The following is a 22,520-nucleotide window of genomic DNA, read 5'->3' as shown; positions in this document are numbered from 1 at the left end:
GGGAAAAATATTTCATTGTGTTTTCCAATGGTTTTCTATGGGAGACCTGATTTATTAGGGCCCAGATTGCAGTTCCTATGGCTTACACTAGATGTCAACAGTCTTTATAAATTGTTCAATTGCAGTTCAATTTTTCTTTAGAGAAATGAAGAAGTAGGGCTGTTCTTTGTAGGTGTCACTCTGAAGGGCTTCAATCTTTTGTTGCGCGTGAACTGGAGCGCACTTCACGTTGTTTTTATCTGGTATTAGAAACAGTTTATTCCATCTTAAATTTGATCATTTATTTACATTTTAGGATACCTGAGGTTGGATTAGGAACGTTGTTTGAATTGTTTGGACCAAGTTTACAGGTAACTTATTAGATACTTTGTAGTCATGTTGGAACCGGCGTATTTCTGAATCAAACGCGCCAAATAAATGGACATTTTGGGGAAATAAAGAAGGAATTTATCGAACAAAACGACCATTCATTGTGTCATGGAGACATTTGAGATTGCAAAAATAAGAAGATCTTCAAAGGTAAGGCATTTATTACATGGCTATTTCTGACTTGTGTCGCACCTGCCTGACTTGTGTCGCACCTGCCTGGTTGAAAAATGATTATGTGTTTGTATGCGGGGCGCTGTCCTCAGATAATCATCGTAAAGCCTTTTTGAAATCTGACACAGCGGCTGGATTAACAAGAAGTTAAGCTTTATTTAGATGTATTACCCTTATATTTTCATGAAGGTTGAATATTGATATTTCTGTAGTTTGAATTTGTCACTCTGCAATTTCACTGGATGTTGTCAAATCAACAAGAGAGAAAGAGAGAGATGAAGAAAGTGAACGAGGAAGAGAGAGCGAGAGCGAGAGAAAGAGAGAACAGAGAGAGAGAAAGAGAAAGAGAGCGAGAAAGATAGAAAGAGAGAACAAAGAGAGAGAGAGCAAGAGAGAGAAAGAGAGATAGCAAAAGAACGAGAGAGCGAAAGAGAGAGAAATAAAGAGAGAAAAAATGAGCAAGTGAGAGAAAGAGAGAGAAAGAAAGAGAGAGAACAAACATAGTGAGAGTAAGAGAGACAATAACATCTGCATAGTAAATAGTAACTTATTGTTAGTAGCATTATTGTTATTACTATTATTGTTATTCCAATATTGTGATTTCTATTATTATTGTTGTTTATCATTCCAAATAGTATTGGTATGGGTAGTAGGGTGATGGTAATGATAGCAGTTTAAAGATGGTGGTGGTAATCATGCTGATGTAATGGTGAAGAGGACAGTTGTTTAGTTATAAGTGAGTTATAGTTTCATTTTCCATGTTTAGCTTTTTATATTTATTACATTTCTACTATATTGTTGTTCTTTTTGTATTTAATTTTGTATTATTTTTTACTACCATATTATATTATTATTTGTTATTGTTTATAATTTTATTACAATGTATAAATTGTTGCTTTGGTAATATTGACACAATGTTTTTCATGCCAATAAAGCAGCTTGAATTTGAATTTGAGAGAGAACAAAGAGAGAGAGAGAGAGAGAGAGAGAAAATAGAAAGAGAAATAGAGAGAGAGAGAGAGAGAGAGAGAGAGAGAGAAAATAGAAAGAGAAAGAGAGAGAGAGAGAGAGAGAGAGAGAGAGAGAGAGAGAGAGAGAGAGAGAGAGAGAGAGAGAGAGAGAGAGAGAGAGAGAGAGAGAAAAAAGAGAGAGAGAAAAAGAGAGAGAGAACCAATGTGGTAACCAGCACTCAAACCATAAATAGAGATCATTTTTTACAAAGGGATGTCAGGTCGATTGGACAGATCTGCCTTGTGGGTTTGTTGTGAAGCGTAAAGTCTGTTTCCATCCCTTACTATGAGCAGGGGGATGGGTGACTGCATGGGTAACTGTACTGTGTGTCGCTCTGTGACGTGGTACTGTAGAAAGGGTGGCTTTTGTCTGTGGGTCTCGATTAGAGTGCACACAGTACGTGACATTACTTCAGGGTATAAGATGATGCACTCGATCCACTAATATGCAGTTACTACATGCAAGCATTGATATGATTTGAAAAATATTTAAAATAAAATATGTAATGTTTCATTAATATCAGGTGGGAATTGGATCATGTACTCCCAGCACAACATGGAATATGCATAATATTCCCAGCACAACATTAAATTATTTCAGAAATTTCAAATGAATTGATAGAAATGCCTAATTTCTTCAAATGTCATACACTCAGAGTGAGGGGACACAGTACAGCCTGATAGCACATCTCTTCTGTTGTGAAATGCACAAAACATGAAAATGAGGCCCTCTTGTGGTAAAATAAGGAAATATATAACTACTTGAAACACTGAATTATGGCATTCTCCCAATGAAGCCATTAAGACTACAACAGCACAGAATTTAAGCCTCACTCCTAACATTAATCTCAATGTGATCCTAACATTCTCCTGCTCTAGGTTGGCCTACATGCACCTCTTGCCTACACTAGCTTCACTGTTGGTGCTTGGACATGCTTGGAGTCTTTTTAGTTTTAGACTATATCACAAAAAAATTATTAGATAAAAAATTAACATCACATCGTCATATCATCTTGCCTCAGCAGATGGTAAAAGACGGCTCTGACATCCATAGTATTACAAGGAAAGCCATCGTATTACTCTAAATCAGTGGACACCAACCTTTTTATGAGTCAAGATTACTTTCTCAGTCAAAAAGTAAGCGGAGATCTACCGCTCAGATCATTATTTTACTTGACTTAAATCTGCAATATGTCACTTTTTGTGCGAACTGACCAAATTGACATAGAAATGTGAGTTATAGATCTGTCATTCGAATTGAAAGCAAGTCGAAGAAGCGGTAGATATGTTCTATGTGCACTATTTCTATGCTTCCCATTCTTAAATTGATTTGACTTTTTTTTAAACTTTCGGTTTTGTACAACAGCTTCAAACAGCTGAAAATACAATATTTTTGGTTATGGAACATTTATTTCACAGCAGTTCAGATTGTACAATGATTGTCTACACTATGTATTGCTTGTTTTGTCACATAAACTGAAATTAGACAAACTACAAGAATAGCTAGAATAGCTAGCAAGCTAGCTAGTACACAGTGTCGTTAGCTATAAAGCTAGCTAGTACACAGTATCGTTAACTATAAAGCTATTTAGCACACAGTGTCGTTAACTATAAAGCTAGCTAGCACACAGTGTTGTTACCTATAAAGCTAGCTAGTACACAGTGTCGCTAACTATAAAGCTAGCTAGTACACAGTGTCGTTAACTATAAAGCTCGCTAGCACACAGTGCCGTTAACTATCAAGCTAGCTAGTACACAGTGTCGTTAACTATAAAACTAGCTAGTACACAGTGTCGCTAACTATAAAGCTAGCTAGTACACAGTGTTGCCCTAGCCTCCCATCTGCTGTGCTAGCGGGAGGCCCCGAATTGCTGCTTGCAGTTGCACACTATTGGTTTGGTAAATCATTATGAAACCAGTTCCTCAAATAGTTTCTCACCACAAAATAAAGGAAGTTCCACTGATGAACACTCAATGAGTAAAAACAGCACACTATAGATGTCCTCTTTATGGCAATATCAAACGTTTTATTCAACTTGAAAATATGGCTTAGGCCATCAACATGTGTTATGGTGGTTTAGTCTGGGTTCTTTCGTTTTGCACATACTGCAACAATTTACTTTATGCTAAGCAAATGTTGAATTTAAATGTTTCAGGACTTTACGAAGGACATGCAATTTATGCTCTCATGATCCTGTGAGCACTGTTATTCAAACCCTACATCAATGAAATGATGGTGGGAAGGATGGAAAGAAAGTTGGGTCAGACAATCTTCTCTTTCCCACTATCACGCCACCACATTTAAATATACTTCTGCTTTTCACACTCTCCAAATGAGAACATGTGATCTTAGCCGCTTACAGTAACTAGATGATTTTGACGTTGTGGCATTTTCAGACAGCTTGCAACAGCTTCGGGTTGATTAAAGTTTCCAGTTTGAAACCAGCCTAATCTTTCTCTGGAAGTATGGCCAATGCCTTCACACTACCATTGAAACCTTTATCACAAAACACTATCACAAACCATGTAACCACAACTGAGTGTAGTACTAATACAGTACATTCGGAAAGTATTCAGACCCCTTGACTTCTTCCACAATTTGTTACGAAATGTTTTTCCTCAACCAATCTACACACAATACCCCATAATGACAAAGCGAAAACAGGTTTTATAATATTCTGCAAATGAATTAAACCTTATTTACGTAAGCATTCAGACCCTTTGCTAAGAGATTCGAAATTGAGCTCAGGTGCATCCTGTTTCCATTGATCATCCTCAAGATGTTTCTACAACTTGATTGGAGTCCAGCTGTGGTAAACTCAATTGATTGGGCATGAGTTGGAAAGGCATGCACTTGTCTATATAAGGTCCCACAGTTGACAGGGCATGTCAGAGCAAAAACCAAGCCATGAGGTCGAAGGAATTGTCTGCAGAGCTCCGAGACAGGATTGTGTTGAGGCACAGATCTGGTAAAGGGTACCAAAAATGTCTGCAGCATTGAAGGTCCCCAAGAACACAGTGGCCTCCATCATTCTTAAATGGAAGAAGTTTGGAACCACCAAGACTCTTCCTAGAGCTGGCCGCCCAGCCAAACTGAGCAAACAGGGGAGAAGGGCCTTGGTCAGGGAGGTGACCAAGAACCCTATGGTCACTCTGACAGTGCTCCAGAATTCCTCTGTGGAGATGAAAGAACCTTCCAGAAGGACAACCATCTCTGCAGCACTCCGCCAACCAGGTCTTTATGATAGAGTGGCCAGACAGAAGCCACTCCTCAGTAAAAGGCACATGACAGGCTGCTTGGAGTTTGCCAAAAGGCACCTAAGGATTCACACACCATGAGAAACAAGATTCTCTAGTCTGATGAAACCAAGATTAAACCGGAATGCCAAGGGTCACATCTGGAGGAAACCAGGCATCACTCATCACCTGGCCAATACCATCCCTACGGTGAAGCATGTTGGTGGCAGCATCATGCTTTGGGGATGTTTTTCAGCGTCAGGGACTGGGAGACTAATCAGGATCAAGGGTAAGATGAACAGAGCAAAGTACAGTAAGATCCTTGATGAAAACCTGCTCCAGAGCACTCAGGACCTCAGACTGGGGCTAAGGTTCACCTTCCAACAGGACAATGACCCTAAGCACACAACCAAGACAACACAGGAGTGGCTTCAGGACAAGTCTCTGAATGCACGGATTGAACCCGATCAAACATCTCTGGAGAGACCTGAAAATAGATGTGCAGCGACGCTCCCCATCCAACCTGACAGAGCTTGAGAGGATCTGCAGAGAAGAATTGGAGAACCTCCCCAAATACAGGTGTGCCAAGCTTGTAGCATCATACCCAATAAGACTTGAGGTTGTAATCACTGCCAAAGGTGCTTCAACAAAGTACTGAGTAAAGGGTTTGAATACTTATGTAAATGTATTATTTCAGTTTTTTATTTTTAATAAATCTGCTAAAAATTCTAATGGTGTATTGGTGTAGATTGATGAGGAAAAAATACAATTGAATCAATTTTAGAATAAGGCTGTAACGTAATAAAATGTGGAAAAAGTCAAGGGATCTGTATACTTCCCGAATGCACCGTATATTTGCAGCTTTTCCCACAAGGCATCATCAGACACGTCTGCTCCGTTGGTTGCAGGATGATGCCAACAATGCCATAGAGTTGAGACTGCAATCGCTATCAGCACTAGTCCCTACCTGCAAGTTGGTATGGAAAAAAAGACAATCTGATCTGATTGCATCACACAGCCTACAGTATGGTCATTTAGTAGACACTTTAATGCTAAGCAGCTTGGACCGTTTTGTTGGTGGAAAATGTACTCAATTGTCATACTCGAGTAAAAGTAAAGGTGCCTTTTTAGAAAATGACTCAAGTAACAGTGAATGTCACCCAGTAAAATACTACTTGACTAAAAGTCTTAAAGTATTTGGTTTTATGGATGGCACAATTCTTCAATATTTTCTTTTACAGATAGTGGTTTTCTTTGTAGTTCTTTCAGAAGTGCATTTGATACTGTATATACAGCAGCATGTTCCACAGAGTTGACACTTCATTGAGAAATCATCTGTCTGGTTGTGTGCACTGCATGGACTTCTCAGCCAGGTTTGTTATCAGTACTGAACGGGTCACCCCCATGGGACTTCCAGTTTATGCCAGGTTAACCCCCAACATCAAGTGACACCCTGTTGGTAAGCCCCTCCATCGGGGGACACCCTGTTGTTAAGCCCCTCCATCGGGGGACACCCTGTTGTTAAGCCCCTCCATCGGGGGACACCCTGTTGTTAAGCCCTTCCATAGTGGGGGACACCCTGTTGTTAAGCCCCTCCATAGTGGGGGACACCCTGTTGTTAAGCCCCTCCATAGTGGGGGACACCCTGTTGTTAAGCCCCTCCATCGGGGGACACCCTGTTGTTAAGCCCCTCCATAGTGGGGGACACACACTGTTGTTAAGCCCCTCCATCGGGGGACACCCTGTTGTTAAGCCCCTCCATAGTGGGGGACACCCTGTTGTTAAGCCCCTCCATAGTGGGGGACACCCTGTTGTTAAGCCCCTCCATAGTGGGGAACACCCTGTTGTTAAGCCCCTCCATAGTGGGGGACACCCTGTTGTTAAGCCCCTCCATAGTGGGGGACACCCTGTCGTTAAGCCCCTCCATAGTGGGGGACACCCTGTCGTTAAGCCCCTCCATAGTGGGGGACACCCTGTTGTTAAGCCCCTCCATAGTGGGGAACACCCTGTTGTTAAGCCCCTCCATAGTGGGGGACACCCTGTCGTTAAGCCCCTCCATAGTGGGGGACACCCTGTTGTTAAGCCCCTCCATAGTGGGGGACACCCTGTTGTTAAGCCCCTCCATAGTGGGGGACACCCTGTTGTTAAGCCCCTCCATAGGGGGACACCCTGTTGTTAAGCCCCTCCATAGTGGGGGACACCCTGTTGTTAAGCCCCTCCATAGTGGGGGACACCCTGTTGTTAAGCCCCTCCATAGTGGGGGACACCCTGTTGTTAAGCCCCTCCATAGTGGGGGACACCCTGTTGTTAAGCCCCTCCATAGGGGGACACCCTGTTGTTAAGCCCCTCCATAGGGGGACACCCTGTTGTTAAGCCCCTCCATAGTGGGGGACATCCTGTTGTTAAGCCCCTCCATAGTGGGGGACACCCTGTTGTTAAGCCCCTCCATAGTGGGGGACACCCTTTTGTTAAGCCCCTCCATAGGGGGACACCCTGTTGTTAAGCCCCTCCATAGGGGGACACCCTGTTGTTAAGCCCCCCCATAGTGGGGGACACCCTGTTGTTAAGCCCCTCCATAGTGGGGGACACCCTGTTGTTAAGCCCCTCCATAGTGGGGGACACCCTGTTGTTAAGCCCCTCCATAGTGGGGGACACCCTGTTGTTAAGCCCCTCCATAGGGGGACACCCTGTTGTTAAGCCCCTCCATAGTGGGGGACACCCTGTTGTTAAGCCCCTCCATAGTGGGGGACACCCTGTTGTTAAGCCCCTCCATAGTGGGGGACATCCTGTTGTTAAGCCCCTCCATAGTGGGGGACACCCTGTTGTTAAGCCCCTCCATAGGAGGACACCCTGTTAAGTTCCTCCATTCCTCCACACAGCACAGATCTGGGACAAGGTCCAACCCACTAAGTCAGTGTTTTCCAATCCTGGTCAAGGGGATCCAAATGGGTTCACATTTAGTTTTTGCACTCTAGCACTAACACACCCGATTCAACTAGTCTCATCATCAAGCCTTTGTTAATTTGAATCAGGTGTGTTAGTGGTTGTGCTAGGTGGCAAATCTGTACACACCCCTTTGGGTCTCCAGGACCAGAACTAGGATTAGACAACACTGTACTAAGACATTGAACAATCACTGTTAGATAGGATCTGCCGATAAACACACTGCAACGTCATGTACCATAACCCTCTGTATGGTTCACCTGAATGTCATGAAGTGCTGTAGTAAGCGGTTGTTAGGACAGCGCGTGACCTAAGAGCTCACCTCACTAAGCTGTACAATACCAGAGCTTAGGAAGTGGAGGAGCTGAGAACAGCATTTGGCAACGACATGAGGTACATAATCAGAGAAGCTAGGACTGTGTTCTGTCAATGCAAGCTATCGCTAAAACCCCTGTCCCCATCACAACAGCAGTGATATGGGGACTTTCACAAGCAATTTCCACTGTTATGAGAGACAAACACCAGTTTAAGATAAACCACCAAATGTATTCTATTAAAACAAAGAGCACCAAGGAGAGGCACAGCAACACAATTACACTGCACAATTTCAGAAGCCTCCCTACTGCTTTACTTGACTCTAGTCAACGTATTTGACATGGACAATGCACAAAATTGTCCAATTGAATCAATACTCCTAAATGTGCCCCCCCCCCAAAAAAAACATATTGTTTTCCTCTGCAGCCTATAACTGACTAGATCGAGCACTGTGCGCTTCACAATAAAAAAAAACTACCTGGTAACCCCCGGCAACAAGGGGTCCTACCTGTAAGATTTGAGAAAGCGTTTTCGCTTGGTGCCTCGGCCTGAGACCTGGTCAGGGGGCACAGGATTCCAGGGGCACAGTCCAGAGGTCCAGAATGTGTGGTCCAGGGGTTCCATGACAGACCTCAGGGAGAGGGGACACTGCAGGGGGAGGCTGAGTGTGTGTCAGAATACAAGGCTGCTGAATGACTAATTCTGTTGCATTTCCTGGACAGGCTCGAAAAACGCCTAAAGCTCTCTCGCTTTTTTTCTTGCTCTCTCTGTCTCTCTTTCCCTCTCTCTCTACATCTCTCTCTCTCTGTCTTGCTCTCTCTCTCACTCTCTGTAACCAGACTCTCCTTCTTTTGCCTGTGGTGCAAAGGCCCTAGTGCCCTACTTCCTTCATAAGCTCATTAGTGAATGAACTCACTGCAGGGCTTGCCTTGGCCTCACTGCCATGTAATGTGGTAGCAGGCAGCAGAGAATACAGCATTAAACTAGGCCTGGCTGTAATGCGGTAGCAGCAGAGTATAGGAGAGATCACCCTGGTGTCACAATAGCGAACAAGTTTAGTTATGGGTGGCAAAAGTTGCGTTCTGTGCATGGTTGTGCTCAGTATTTACAAATCAGTAATCGCATATTGTAGTTGACAGTACGGTAAGGAGCAGGCAAAATCAACTTTTCAATAACATGAATCATTGTAAACGGCGCAGTGCTATTTCATAGTATAATCTCTAAATTGTCCAGCAGATGACAGTAGTGAGCCACTACCTTAATTGTCTGCCTATGTGAGGTTAGTGTGCCAAGTCCAAAACTGTTTGTTTGCAATAAACAACAAGTAATAATATGATACCCCGTGTGAAGGACATCACAGGCAAGCAATAATATAGTCTTTTAAACAGAGATTGTTATTTTCTGTGTATAACATTAACTCTCAAATTGCGATGATTACATGTCGACATGTAGGCTACGGCTTATGCCAGACACTTTCTGATAACCTCGTAGCCTAACCTCAACTGAGCAACTCAGGCAGGCTATAGAACCATCATTAGCATCGGATAAGGAAATATTTGTAATCTGTTGTATCTTCCAAGCCAGTTTATTAATTGAAAATTAGGGTTGTCTTTGCTTGCTAACATTCTATGACTTACATCTGCATTCATCCATGCGTGCCGGCAAGATAGCCAATACGCTCCCACTGGTGGTCCCACTAGCGCTCCCACTGGTGGTCCCACTAGCGCTCCCACTGGTGGTCCCACTAGCGCTCCCACTGGTGGTCCCACTAGCGCTCCCACTGGTGGTCATTCGGTGTTCAAACAAGATAGCCAATACAACGGCACTAGCTGAGGCAGGAATATCTAGCTAGCTAGCGCTCCCACTGGTGGTCATTCGGTGTTCAAACAAGATAGCAGAAAAACGACGAGACCATAACTGGATCTCAGCTGGTTAGTCAGAGGCTACATATGGGCTTTGTAGTAGTTAGCATAACCTCCATGAATGAAGCAAGCTAACTATCTAGCTAAAACCTAGACAAATGGAGGCTTGTCAACAAGAGAGTAGTGTTGATCATTTATATAAATGTTGCATATGAATTATTCATTAGATAATTTAGCTAGTGCGGCTTTCAAATCAAATCATATTGTATTAGGCACATGCGCCGAGTACAACAGGTGTAGTAGACCTTACAGTGAAATGCTTACTTACGAGCCCCTAACCAACAATGCAGTTAAAAATATGGAAAAGAATAAGAAATAAAAGTAAATAGTCTGGGTAGCGGTTTGATTAGATATTCAGGAGTCTTATGGCTTGGGGGTAGAAGCTGTTTAGAGGCCTCTTGGACCTAGACTTGCAACCCGGAACTACCAGAACGGCTTTGTTTACAAACATTATGATTTGGTTTATACAATAGTAAACTAGGCCTTACTGTAATGTGGTAGCAGCAGAGTATACAGCCTAAAACTAGGCCTTACTGTAATGTGGTAGCAGCAGAGTATACAGCCTAAAACTAGGCCTTACTGTAATGTGGTAGCAGCAGAGTATACAGCCTAAAACTAGGCCAACTGTAATGTGGTAGCAGGCAGCAGAGCATACAGTACAGTATTAAACTAAGCCTAACTGATAGTGCTGTGGTACAGTTCCTCTCCTTTGACATGCATGCTTAAGTGTCAACCTCTTAATTTTTCATCTCTCTTTTATCTTGTTCACGCCAAACAAACCGGTATCCATGCAACTACACAAATTGAATTAGTTAGAAGAAATGAAGTCTTCTGTTATGGACACTCAAATTAGAGGAGTTCCATTGCAGTCATTCACAGTGTGTTCAAGATGTGTGTTGAACGTTCATACACAGTATTTCTGTACTGTTGAAGTATTCTTGAACTGAGAAAGGCCAGGAGGTGATTGTTCCCTTCCGTCTCGTTCCCTCTCTCTCTCACACCATTCAGAAATACGTAGCTTTCCTGAGGGTGGCTTAATTTATGCTGTTGCTCTTGTGGAACTTTGTTTTTACAAGCTGTAAAACAGAAAGAATATACAGATGTAACCCCAACCTGACATGAGAAGATGCTTGTGGAAAGGACACCCGCTTCCCCCTGATCACCTCCAGTCCATAGAGACTCGAACTCAGTCCCCTCTGCTTTGCAAAAGCATGTAACCACCCTTTCCGAAGCATTCAAACTCATCCCGCTTCAATAGTGCAAAGGGGTGGCACTTCAGGTTGAGGACTGATATTCCTGAGCATCCCCAAAAAGTCCCCAAACTGGTACTGGAGTTACAGGATGTGCAGGTTTTTGTTCCATCCCAGCAATAACACACCTAAGGGGATGTGTTAGGGGAGGGTTGATGTGGCTTTGAGCAAGGCACTTAATCCTAATTGCTCCAGGTGTCGCCGTCAATAATGGCTGATCCCTGGCCGTGACCCCACTGTCTGAGGGTATCTCAGAGGGAGTGAAATATGCAAAAAAACAAATGTCCAATTCACACATGCGTATAATAAACACGTGTACATGTGTGAAATGTAAGCACCGACCTTATTAAAAACCTGACTTCTCATCAACACCGTGTTTAGTTTAATGAGATTTGTCAGAGCTAAAGCCTACCAACCCTGTAGATGTTCAGGACCAGGACTGGTTCCCAGGGACCACTAATGTAGGCTATATAGCCACACGGGCACATTGGTCAGTAGTAGCCTTTTGGTCAAGGGTTCTCTCAAGTCCCCATCATTCCCCTTCAGTCTATTTAATGTCTTGTCAGAGGCAAGGCTTCCTTCCTCATAGCCAGGCTAGCGCATTTGGCTGAAAGCAGCTGACACTGAACAACTCTTGTGGTGCTAAGCCTTTTAGGACACAGCAGAACTGAAGTGTGAGATTACACTTGGCATTTGAAAGGAAGGTAATAGAGATTTTTCCATCAGGCAACTCAGTCAGGGAGATAGACGGGAAATATATGAATCCTTAAAGGGTTATGTCGAGGTTAGATGATGTCATATAAGTCTAAAATAATGTGATCAACGTCTGGTACGTTGCAGTGGATGACACACAGAACACACCACGAGGAACAATATTTATGCCGATTATTATGTGTCATGGAAAAATAGGGGTCCACAATGTGAGATGAGAATATTGCGTCTAATATACATTACTGTGGGTGACTACAGATGTAGGATCTTAATTTTAACACCCTGTTACAGGATAACTTTCCTGCCATGCAGGAAATGTAAAACTTGTAGTATATTTGAGGTTTAAAAAGGCTTCTGCGTTTGTAATTTCAGACTTGATTTTCCCCAACAACCCCAACAAAAATGTCCATTAATTATAATCCACATAATACTGTACTTCACAGTAGGCCTACATAGGGCCTACATAGCCAGAAACACTATCAGAACAGAAGGAATAATCTATGTAAAGACCTTGCAACAAGCTAATAAGTAAACGTAGTTAAGGAGTACTCATTGTTGTACCTACATTTTGGTTGTTCTTTCAACAACAACAAAAATGCATTTCCAGAGATAAATACTACATGAGTACTAGGTAGTATATATACATAACATTCCCTTATACAGTAATCCCCCCAAAATACTGCAGGTAGCTGTAAAAGGTTGCTACCACTCCTATCTTAAACTCTTTTAGAACAACAAACAAACAGGCTCAGAGGGCATACCATCTCTTCTTTGGCTTAATGTCAATAGGCTTGTTGGTTGCGAATGGCGAGCCGTTGGATGGTGAGCCATTGGTGGGAGGGTGTGTGTGGCGCTGTCTGGATGTCCTCTCCAGAGACAGGAGCTCACAGCTAGCCGGCAGACTCATCTTCAGAGAGATCTCGTAATGCTCAAGTCTTTCAATAAACCAGACCTCACAATACACCGGAAACCTCTAAATACTCAACTAGCACCTTGATAACTCGCTATATAGGCTAACTCTCAGATTGAGTCATTTAGCATTTTGCTAAGACCTCGCTAACGCTACTCATTTTCTAGGCTAACTTAAATGCACACACTTGACAAGCAGGTGGTTGCCATCTTCACTCAATATGCTCCTACTGCTGAAGTGTAGGCTGCTAGCACCTTGTTAGCGCCACAGCTCCACTCAATATTTACCAACAAGTGCAGAGGCGTGGGCTAATGTCCAATAGTTGTTATCCAATAAAGGTGGGAGGCCCAGGTAAGGTGACACCCCCCCCACCCCCGAGTGACCTCATCCATACAGATCAGGGATCCTGGTGCTGCTGTCTACGGATCTCATTCTGCCCATGGAGCGAAGCCTCTGGAAACTTCTGGGGACAATCTGGCAACCCTGACCGAACCCTTACCTGTCCCCGAGCAGATGGAGAGGTAATACTGATGTGTCCTTATTCAACAGCACAAACAAAAACATGATCTTGTATGACAGCTAGTGATAAACCAGGTTAGCACTTAAAGGCATAATCAAGCACCACTAGGACTAACCAGCTGTAAAACACAAGACCAAGTCTATCAATCCAAGCATGCAACCGACAGGAAAATGAATGTGTGTGTGTGTCTGTGTGTAACAGCAGAAAAGGTCTAGCCCCTTGGATACACTGTAGGAAACGCATCCTGTCGTGGCCGGCTCACTCAAATGCTTTAATAACTCATTTTACCTGCTCTTATCATTGCCATTGAAAACCACAGGCCCATTCAATATGACTAATGTTTACTTCAGCCACGAGACAGGCAGACTGGCCTCCATTGTGTTGATTACTGTACCTAAACAGAGTCAATGTGCACTAGTACAGAATCATAACATTTACATAATGTGGGTTATTGTGATATTGAGGACACATACAGTATTATCCATGGATGGCTATATAGTGCCATAGTAACCCACCATGTGTATCATTGTACTTCAAGGCAACCTCCTATGGTCAAAATATATGATTCCGGACAAATCAATCAAAGTGCATATCACTTTTTATATTTGTCACAAAGTGCTTAACAGCAATGTACTTATGCCCCAAAGAGCCAAGGCAATAATAGAAGAAGAAACTCACTGCCATGGGAAGTCGTACTGAGAGGAGCCCAAGCTCAGCTGGCTATCTACAGGATGTGAGGATTGCACATCAACCAATGTGAGTCAAGGTGCAGCCAAAAATCATAGCAACATCAAGAAAAATAGGTGCAACACTCCCCCGATAGCAAAAAATCTATTTAGTTCTGGTTAAAAACATGACCTTTTAGCCTAAAAGGCTTGATGTATTTCAAATGTTTGTTATCGAGTCAGAGCTGTGCACCTATCTTTTAATTGATATGACATGTGTCCTGATTTTCACGACAGACAGATGTCCTTAAAGGCATTGTGAGTGCTGGTGGGTGGTTTGGGTGTTGTGTGACATGCTGGTGGATGTCACAGAGGTCTCTCTGACTATTCATCTGTCATGTAATAGAGACCTATGAGTCATTCACCTGGCTGACTGGAAAGCCAGTACACCAGTCCACTGACCCCATCCACTGACCCCATCTACCTCAGGTTAAACTCAGATCCTTCATTTTTAACTATGGGTTGCATTTTCGTAGTAGTGCAAAATAATTGTGCAAAGTGAAAAAAATACTGTAAACCTTAGGGATGTAAACCTTAGGGATGTAACGATTCACCGATTTGTATTGGTCCTCGATTCAAATGTTTAAGATACAAGTGCAACGGTCTGCGGACCCTAAATGGATCCAAATGTACTCTAGCGTGCATCGGTCAGAAAATCAATTCAAACGTTACGAATAGCCAGTTCACAAAAACAATGTGCTCATATTATAGGGTGTCTGTAACGGCGTTCTTCATTTGTTAAAAGAGAGTCGGACCGAAATGCAGCGTGGTGGTTACTCATGTCTTTAATAAATGAATCGCGATACATGAAATAACTTATACAAATGCAAAACAACAAACAGAACGTGAAAACCTAATTACAGCCTATCTGGTGAAACTACACAGAGACAGGAACAATCACCCACGAAATACACAGAGAAACTCAGGCTACCTAAATACGGTTCCCAATCAGAGACAACGAGAATCACCTGACTCTGATTGAGAACCGCCTCAGGCAGCCAAGCCTATACAACACCCCTACTCAGCCGCAATCCCAAATACTACAAACCCCAATACGAGATACAACAAAATAAACCCATGTCACACCCTGGCCTGACCAAAATAATTAACGAAAACACAAAATACTAAGACCAAGGCGTGACAGTGTCAGGGTGAAAACGCACAAAGATGATGAAATTTCACTTCCTTAAGTTCTAAAATACATTTTACCAAGACAAATATCTTGTTTAATGGGGTCTTTCTCTAAAATATCATTAGCTAATTTCTACCAGTAGGATTCATCCGATGGCATTGAGGAGTATACCAGGGATGTAACGATTCACCAGCTTCATCAATAAGTGCATTGACGACGTCGTCCCCACAGTGACCGTACGGATATGACTTGCCGAGTTAAATAAAGGTACAAAAATTAAACAAAAATAAAAAAACATATCACAACCAGAAGCCATGGGTTACAGGCAACATCCACACTGATCTAAATGCTAGAGCTGCCACTTTCAAAGAGTAGGACGCTTATAAGAAATCCTGCTATGCCCTCCGACGAACCATCAAACAGGCAAAGCATCAATACAGGACTAAGATTGAATCCTACCACACCAGCTCTGACGCTTGTCAGATGTGGCAGGGCTTGCAAACTATTACGGATTACAAAGGTGAAACCCAGTCACGAGCCTACCAGACAAGTTGAATTACTTCTATGCTCACTTCGAGGCAAGTGACACTGAACCATAAATGAGAGCACCAGCTGATCCAGACGACTGTGTGATCACGCTCTCTGTAACTGATGTGAGTAAGCCCTTTATAAAGGTCAACAAGGCCAGACAGATTACCAGGACACGTACTCAGAGCATGCGCTGAACAACTGGCAAGTGTCTTCACTGATATTTTCAACCTCTCCCTGACCGAGGCTGTAATACCTACATGTTTCAAGCAGACCACCTGTGCCCAAGAATGCCACGGTAACCTGCCTAAATGACTTCCTCCTCGTAGCACTCATGTCTGTAGCCATGAAGTGCTTTGAAAGGCTGGTCATGGTTCACATCAACACCATCATCCCAGAAACCCTAGACCAACTACAATTCGCATACCGCCCCAACAGATCCACAGATGATGCAATCTCCATTACACTCCACACTGGCCTTTCCTACCTGGGAAAAAGGAACACCTATGTGAGAATGCTGTTTGTGGACTACAGCTCAGCGTTCAACACCATAGTGCCCTCAATGCTCATCACTAAGCTAAAGAACCAGAGAGTTCCTTGGCATCCACATCACTAACAAACTATCATGCCAAGTGGTTAGAGCATTGGGCCAGTAACCCCGAGCGGACAAGGTAAAAATCTGTCGTTCTGTCTCTGAACAAGGCAGTTAAACCCACTGCTCCCCGGTAGGCTGTCATTGTAAATAAGAATGTGTTCTTAACTGACTTGCCAAGTTAGATACAATTTAAATAAATAAATCATAAAAATTCTATCCCCAAGCCATAAGACTGCTTAACAGTTCCTCAAATGGCTACCCGGACTATTTGCATTGCCAATCTTTTTTTAAGCTGCTGTTCTCGCTGTTCATTATTTATACATAGTTAATTTATCCCTGCCGACATGTACAAATTTCCTCAACTACCTCGACTAACCTGTACCCCCGCACATAGCCTCTTTATTGTTAAAGGGGCAGCAGGGTAGCCGAGTGGTTAGAGCATTGGACTAGTAACCGAAAGGTTGCAAGTTCAAATCCCTGAACTGACATGGTACAAATCTGTCATTCTGCCCCTGAACAGGCAGTTAACCCACTGTTCCTAGACCGTCATTGAAAATAAGAATTTGTTCTTAACTGACTTGCCTAGTAAAATAAAATGAAAATCGATATCAGGCTCTACTCTATATTATTTTATGTAGAAAGATGACGAGTTCAAACATTGAGCCTGTCAGTTTGCCTTCATTCTTACACAGCATCCAGCCTAGATGACACAATAATATTTTTCAGATTAAAAAAAATGAATAATCCTCTGGCCTCCATTGGTTTAGTCACACTAATGCTGGCCATCCTACAAAGGTACAAACTCCAACAACTTTTGAACAGATTATGATAGAGACATGAGGTTTGGACCATTAGTTTTCTTAGAGGAGTATCTACACAATTAACATATTTTACCCATTGGTCAAAAGATGTGTTTTGATTGGACACCCTACATATTACATCCTTTCTACCTTCTGAAAATAAATCTCATCTTTTGTGACAACTGATGCGCCCTCTCCTTCAGTGTGGAACTGCATGTAACTGTTGTTCGTCGTGCAAAATGATTTACAGCTCAATGACTGTCAACCTCAGGCAATATCAGTTGCCTAGTCAAACTGCGGCATGGTGCCAAGCTTCGGCACACTGATAAACGCGAGGCAGGAGGCCTGTTCCAGATCTTTCACATCTGCATGGCTAAAATGGCTTGCGTGAAATTAGGCTTTATTAGTTGAGTGACAACCTACAGTTGTAGTCGGAAGTTTACATACACTTATGTTGGAGTCATTAAAACTCGTTCTTCAACCACTCCACAAATTTCTTGTTAACAAACCATAGTTTTGGCAAGTCGGTTAGGACATCTACTTTGTTCATGACACAAGTAATTTTTCCAACAATTGTTTACAGACAGATTATTTCACTTATAACTCACTGTATCACAACACTGAGTTGGCTTTGCCTTTAAACAGCTTGGAAAATTATAGAAAATGATATCATGGCTTTAGGTCCTTCTGTGGCTCAGTTGGTAGAGCATGGCGCTTGTAATGCCAGGGTAGTGGGTTCGATTCCCGGGACCACCCATACGTAGAATGTATGCACACATGACTGTAAGTCGCTTTGGATAAAAGCGTCAGCTAAATGGCATATATTATTATTATTATATTAGAAGCTCCTGATAGGCTAATTGACATAATTTGAGTCAATTGGAGGTGTAACTGTGAATGTATTTCAAAGCCTACCTTCAAACTCAGTGCCTCTTTGCTTGACTTCATGGGAAAATCAAAATAAATCATCCAAGACCTCAGGAAAAAAAGTCTGGTTCATCCTTGGGAGCAATACCCAAATGCCTGAAGGTACCACGTTCATCTGTACAAACAATAGGACGCAAGTATAAACACCATGGGACCATGCAGTCGTCATACCGCTCAGGAAGGAGACGCATTCTGTCTCCTAGAGATGAACGTACTATGATGCGAAAAGTGCAAATCAATCCCAGAACAACAGCAAAGGACCTTGTGAAGATGCTGGAGGAAACGGGTACAAAAGTATCTATATCCACAGTAAAACGAGTCCTATTTCGACATAACCTGAAAGGCCACTCAGCAAGGAGGAAGCCACTGCTCCAAAACCGCCATAAAAAAGCCAGACTGCAGTTTGCAACTGCACATGAGGACAAAGATTGTGCTTTTTGGAGAAATGTCCTCTGGTCTGATGAAACAAAAATAGAAGTGCTTGGCCATAATGACCATTGTTATGTTTGGAGGAAAAAGGGGGAGGCTGATGACGGGAGGACAGCTCATAATAATAGCTGCAATGAAGCAAATGGAATGGCATCATTCATATGGAAACCATGTGTTTGATGTATTTGATACCATTCCACCTATTCCGCTCCAGCCATTACCACAAGCCCGTTCTCCCCAATTAAGATGGCACCAACCTCCTGTGTAATACATACACCAAAGTCATACATCATTTACATACACAAAAGTCAGCTCAGACAGGTCCAGCTCAGACAGGTCCAGCTCAGACAGGACCAGCTCAGACAGGACCAGCTCAGACAGGACCAGCTCAGACAAGTCCAGTTCAGACAGGACCAGCTCAGACAGGTCCAGCTCAGACAGGTCCAGCTCAGACAGGACCAGCTCAGACAGGTCCAGTTCAGACAGGTCCAGCTCAGACAGGTCCAGCTCAGACAGGACCAGCTCAGACAGGTCCAGCTCAGACAGGACCAGTTCAGACAGGACCAGCTCAGACAGGTCCAGCTCAGACAGGTCCAGCTCAGACAGGTCCAGCTCAGACAGGACCAGCTCAGACAGGTCCAGTTCAGACAGGTCCAGTTGGACAGGACCAGCTCAGACAGGTCCAGCTCAGAGGCATCTCCATCAGCTGCAGATTTTAATTTAGAATGGAAAATGTATGCGTTTATGCAACAAATGTTATTGCATCGTATCGTATCGTTCCGTTCTCTAATCTAACCAAATTGTTTCAAACTAATACGTATGGTCTCTGTATCATATCGAAGTCCGTGTGTCTAGATATGTATCGAATCGTCTTGCACATCCCTAGTAAATCTCATTATAATCTTGCAGTGTGATTTAATTACACTTTGTTGAAAACAATGTGCGTTATTAGGAGTTGATTATTGAACCATAGTTTAGAAAACTGAGCAATACATAAATAGTAGCCTCTATATAATGCACATTATGTTTTCAATTCAATTCAAATGAAATCACGCTGTCAGATTAGAATTAGGTTCATGTTTAACACTTTGCACAAGTCTTTTACACTATGTAAATGCCACCCTACAGTGCATTCGGGAAGTATTCAGACCCATTGACTTTTTCCACATTTTGTTACGTTACAGGCTTATTCTAAAATATATTAAATTGTCGCCCCCCCCCCATCAATCAAGCTTTTTTTTTGCAAATTTATTAAAAATAAAAAACTGAAATGCCACATTTACATAAGTATTCAGACCTTTTACTCAGTACTTGTTAAAGCACTTTAGGCAGTGATTACAGCCTTGAGTCTTCTTGGGTATGACGCTACAAGCTTGGCACACTTGTATTTGGGAAGTTTCTCCCATTCTTCTCTGCAGATCGAGGGAGCTTTGCTGTCCAGCTATTTTCAGGTCTCTCCTGAGATGTTCAATCGTCACCGTAAATGGTTGCCTTGTCTAAACACATATGGGACACCATTTGAGGGTTTTTAAATTATATTATTAGTAACCAATCAGATCAGTAACCAATCAGATCAATAGGACTGTAGATGTTTTCAAAGTGAGGAGAAAAACACAGGGCATTTTGATATTTTGGTTCAAGTCCGGGCTCTGGCTGGGCCTCTCAAGGACATTCAGAGACTTGTCCCGAAGCCACTCCTGCGTTGTCTTGGCTGTGTGCTTAGGGTCGTTGTCCTGTTGGAAGGTGAACCTTCACCCCAGTCTGAGGTCCTGAGCGCTCTGGGGCAGGTTTTCATCAAGGATCTCTCTGTACTTTGCTCTGTTCATATTTCTCTTGATTCTGACTAGTCTCCCAGTCCATGCTGATGAAAAACATCACCGCAGCATGATGCTGCCACTACCATGCTTCACCGTAGGGATGGTGCCAAGTTACCTCCAGGCCAAAGAGTTCAATCTTGGTTTCATCAGACCAGATAATCTTGTTTCTCATGGTCTGAGAATCCTTTAGGTGCCTTTTGGCAAACTCCAAGCGGGCTGTTATGGGCCTTTTACTGAGGAATGGCTTCTTTCTGGCAACTCTACCATAAAGGTCTGATTGGTGGAGTGCTACAGAGACAGTTGTCCTTCTGGAAGATTCTCCCATCTCCACAGAGGAACCCTGGAGCTCTGTCAGTGTGACCATTGCATTCTTAGTTACCTCACTGATCAAGGCTCTTCTCCTCCGATTGCTCAGTTTGGCCAGGTGGCCAGCTCCAGGAAGACTTGGTGGTTAAAAAATTCTTCATTTAAAAATGATGGAGGCCACTGTGTTCTTGGGGACTTCAATGCCGCAAACATTTTTTGGTACCCTTTCCCAGATCTGTGCCTCAACACAATCCTGTCTCGATCAAGTTGTATAAACATCTCAAGGATGATCAATGGAAACAGGATGCCCCTGAGCTCAATTTCCAGTCTCATTGCCAACTACATTTTAAGGTCTGAATATTTCATTAAATAAGGTATTTCTGTTTTTCATTTTTAAAATCTGTAATACATTTTCTATACACCTGTTTTCATTTAGCCATTATGTGGTATTGTGCGTATATTGATGAGGATTTTTATTTTATTTTTAATAAGGCTGTAATGTAACAAAATGTGGAAAAAGGAATGGAGTCTGAATACTTTCCGAATGCACTGTATGTCTGAGCTGTGGTGGCTCTGGGGTGATTATGAGGACACTGGAAGGTCCTTGGACGAGGCTGTGGACCAGCTAAGTCTGTGCAACTCTTGAGTCCTAACCAGCATAGAACAACGGTTCAGTACAACCAAGGTGAACGATTCAACAAAGAAATACCTTTTTTTTAAACAGTTGGCAATTGACACAGAAGGTAAAGGGGCAGAGAGATTCCACTCTGTCTTTATCTGATGTTCAATATTGCAAGCCAGCTTTTCATTCCACATGACTACATATTGTTGCCCTCCACCTGCAGAGGAGACAGTGACGTGATAGGCCCAACCTGCCTTCAGCAGCAGCTAATGGGGAGAGAGTGTGTCACATGCGCTCTGTGTTGTCTCCCTCCCTAGCACTTCAGAGAAACTATCCTTTTCATTAACATCCAAACACACGGGCAGAGATTGTTGCCAAGGATACAGTTACTAGATGGCTGTCATTTTACGTCGTTATGACCCCTGCACTATTCAAAACCTCCCGGCAAAACACCAAGACCAGGAGTAATGTTGATGCAAGCAATAACTACATTTTGGCTGAGCATTAATACAACACCACTCATCTCAATCTCTCAATTAATAAATCAATCAAATGTTCCTTCATAAAGACTTTACACCAATAGTTGTCACAAAGTGAAAACATTTAATCTGGCATTAGAAGATATTAGAGGATCAATAAATCCCTGTGGTTGACTATAAGCCAGAGTTTCAAATATTATTTCAGGCCACAAGTCAAAAACAATTAATCTGTAAAGATAGGTGCAGTATATACTGTATTCTATCCTACTCTACTGTATCTTGGTCTATGCTACTCTGACATTGCTCACCCAAATATTTATATATTCTAAATTGCATTCCTTTACTTTAGATTTGTGTGTATTGTTGTGAAATTGTTAGATATTACTGCACTGCTAGAAACACAACCATTTCGCTACACCCACAATAACATCTGCTAAACACATGTATGTGACAAATAAAATGTTATTTGATTTGAGGTTCAATGTGTGAGCCTACCTTAGATGTTAATAATAGACTGGCTACACCAATATTTAAGACTAACATAAATTGCCCCGACATCAAATCATAAAATAGCTGGAGGCAGCGTCAATATCGGAGGTCCAATATTCAGAGAGAAAGTATTCCGACCTGCTGTGGCTTTTGTACGGTTTTATGGGAACTGTGGCGATTGACAATATTTCCATATTTTCCCCAGAAGAGGGCAGCACTCTCACATCTGTAGCACTTGACTGAAGGTTGATGGTAGCTGAAAGATTGAAGGTTGATGATAGCTGAAAGGCTGATGATAGCTGAAAGGCTGAAG

General features: G+C 42.6%; 1 protein-coding gene across 11 annotated transcripts in view; it reads right to left on the bottom strand.

Moving 5' to 3' along the window:
• The window catches only part of LOC118388049 (cAMP-specific 3',5'-cyclic phosphodiesterase 4D-like), a 469,033-nt gene that overhangs the window by 127,682 nt on the left and 318,831 nt on the right, over window positions 1-22,520 (bottom strand). The window contains exon 1 of one of the 11 annotated variants that reach the window (XM_052525220.1): window positions 12,690-13,034. The exons of 8 other annotated variants lie outside the window; for them this stretch is intronic. In XM_052525220.1, the coding sequence (XP_052381180.1) occupies window positions 12,690-12,835 (146 nt within the window). In that variant the 5' untranslated portion in view covers window positions 12,836-13,034. Of the gene's footprint in view, window positions 1-8,553; window positions 8,830-12,689; window positions 13,035-22,520 lie in introns of those variants that run through there. 2 more of the 11 variants (XM_052525224.1, XM_052525221.1) reach the window with 2 other exon arrangements.

Source organism: Oncorhynchus keta, chromosome 9, assembly GCF_023373465.1.
Source record: "Oncorhynchus keta strain PuntledgeMale-10-30-2019 chromosome 9, Oket_V2, whole genome shotgun sequence".
Classification (NCBI taxonomy): Eukaryota; Metazoa; Chordata; class Actinopteri; order Salmoniformes; family Salmonidae; genus Oncorhynchus; species Oncorhynchus keta.
The sequence above is the reverse complement of the archived record's forward strand: the minus strand, read 5'-3'. Positions and strand labels throughout refer to the sequence as shown.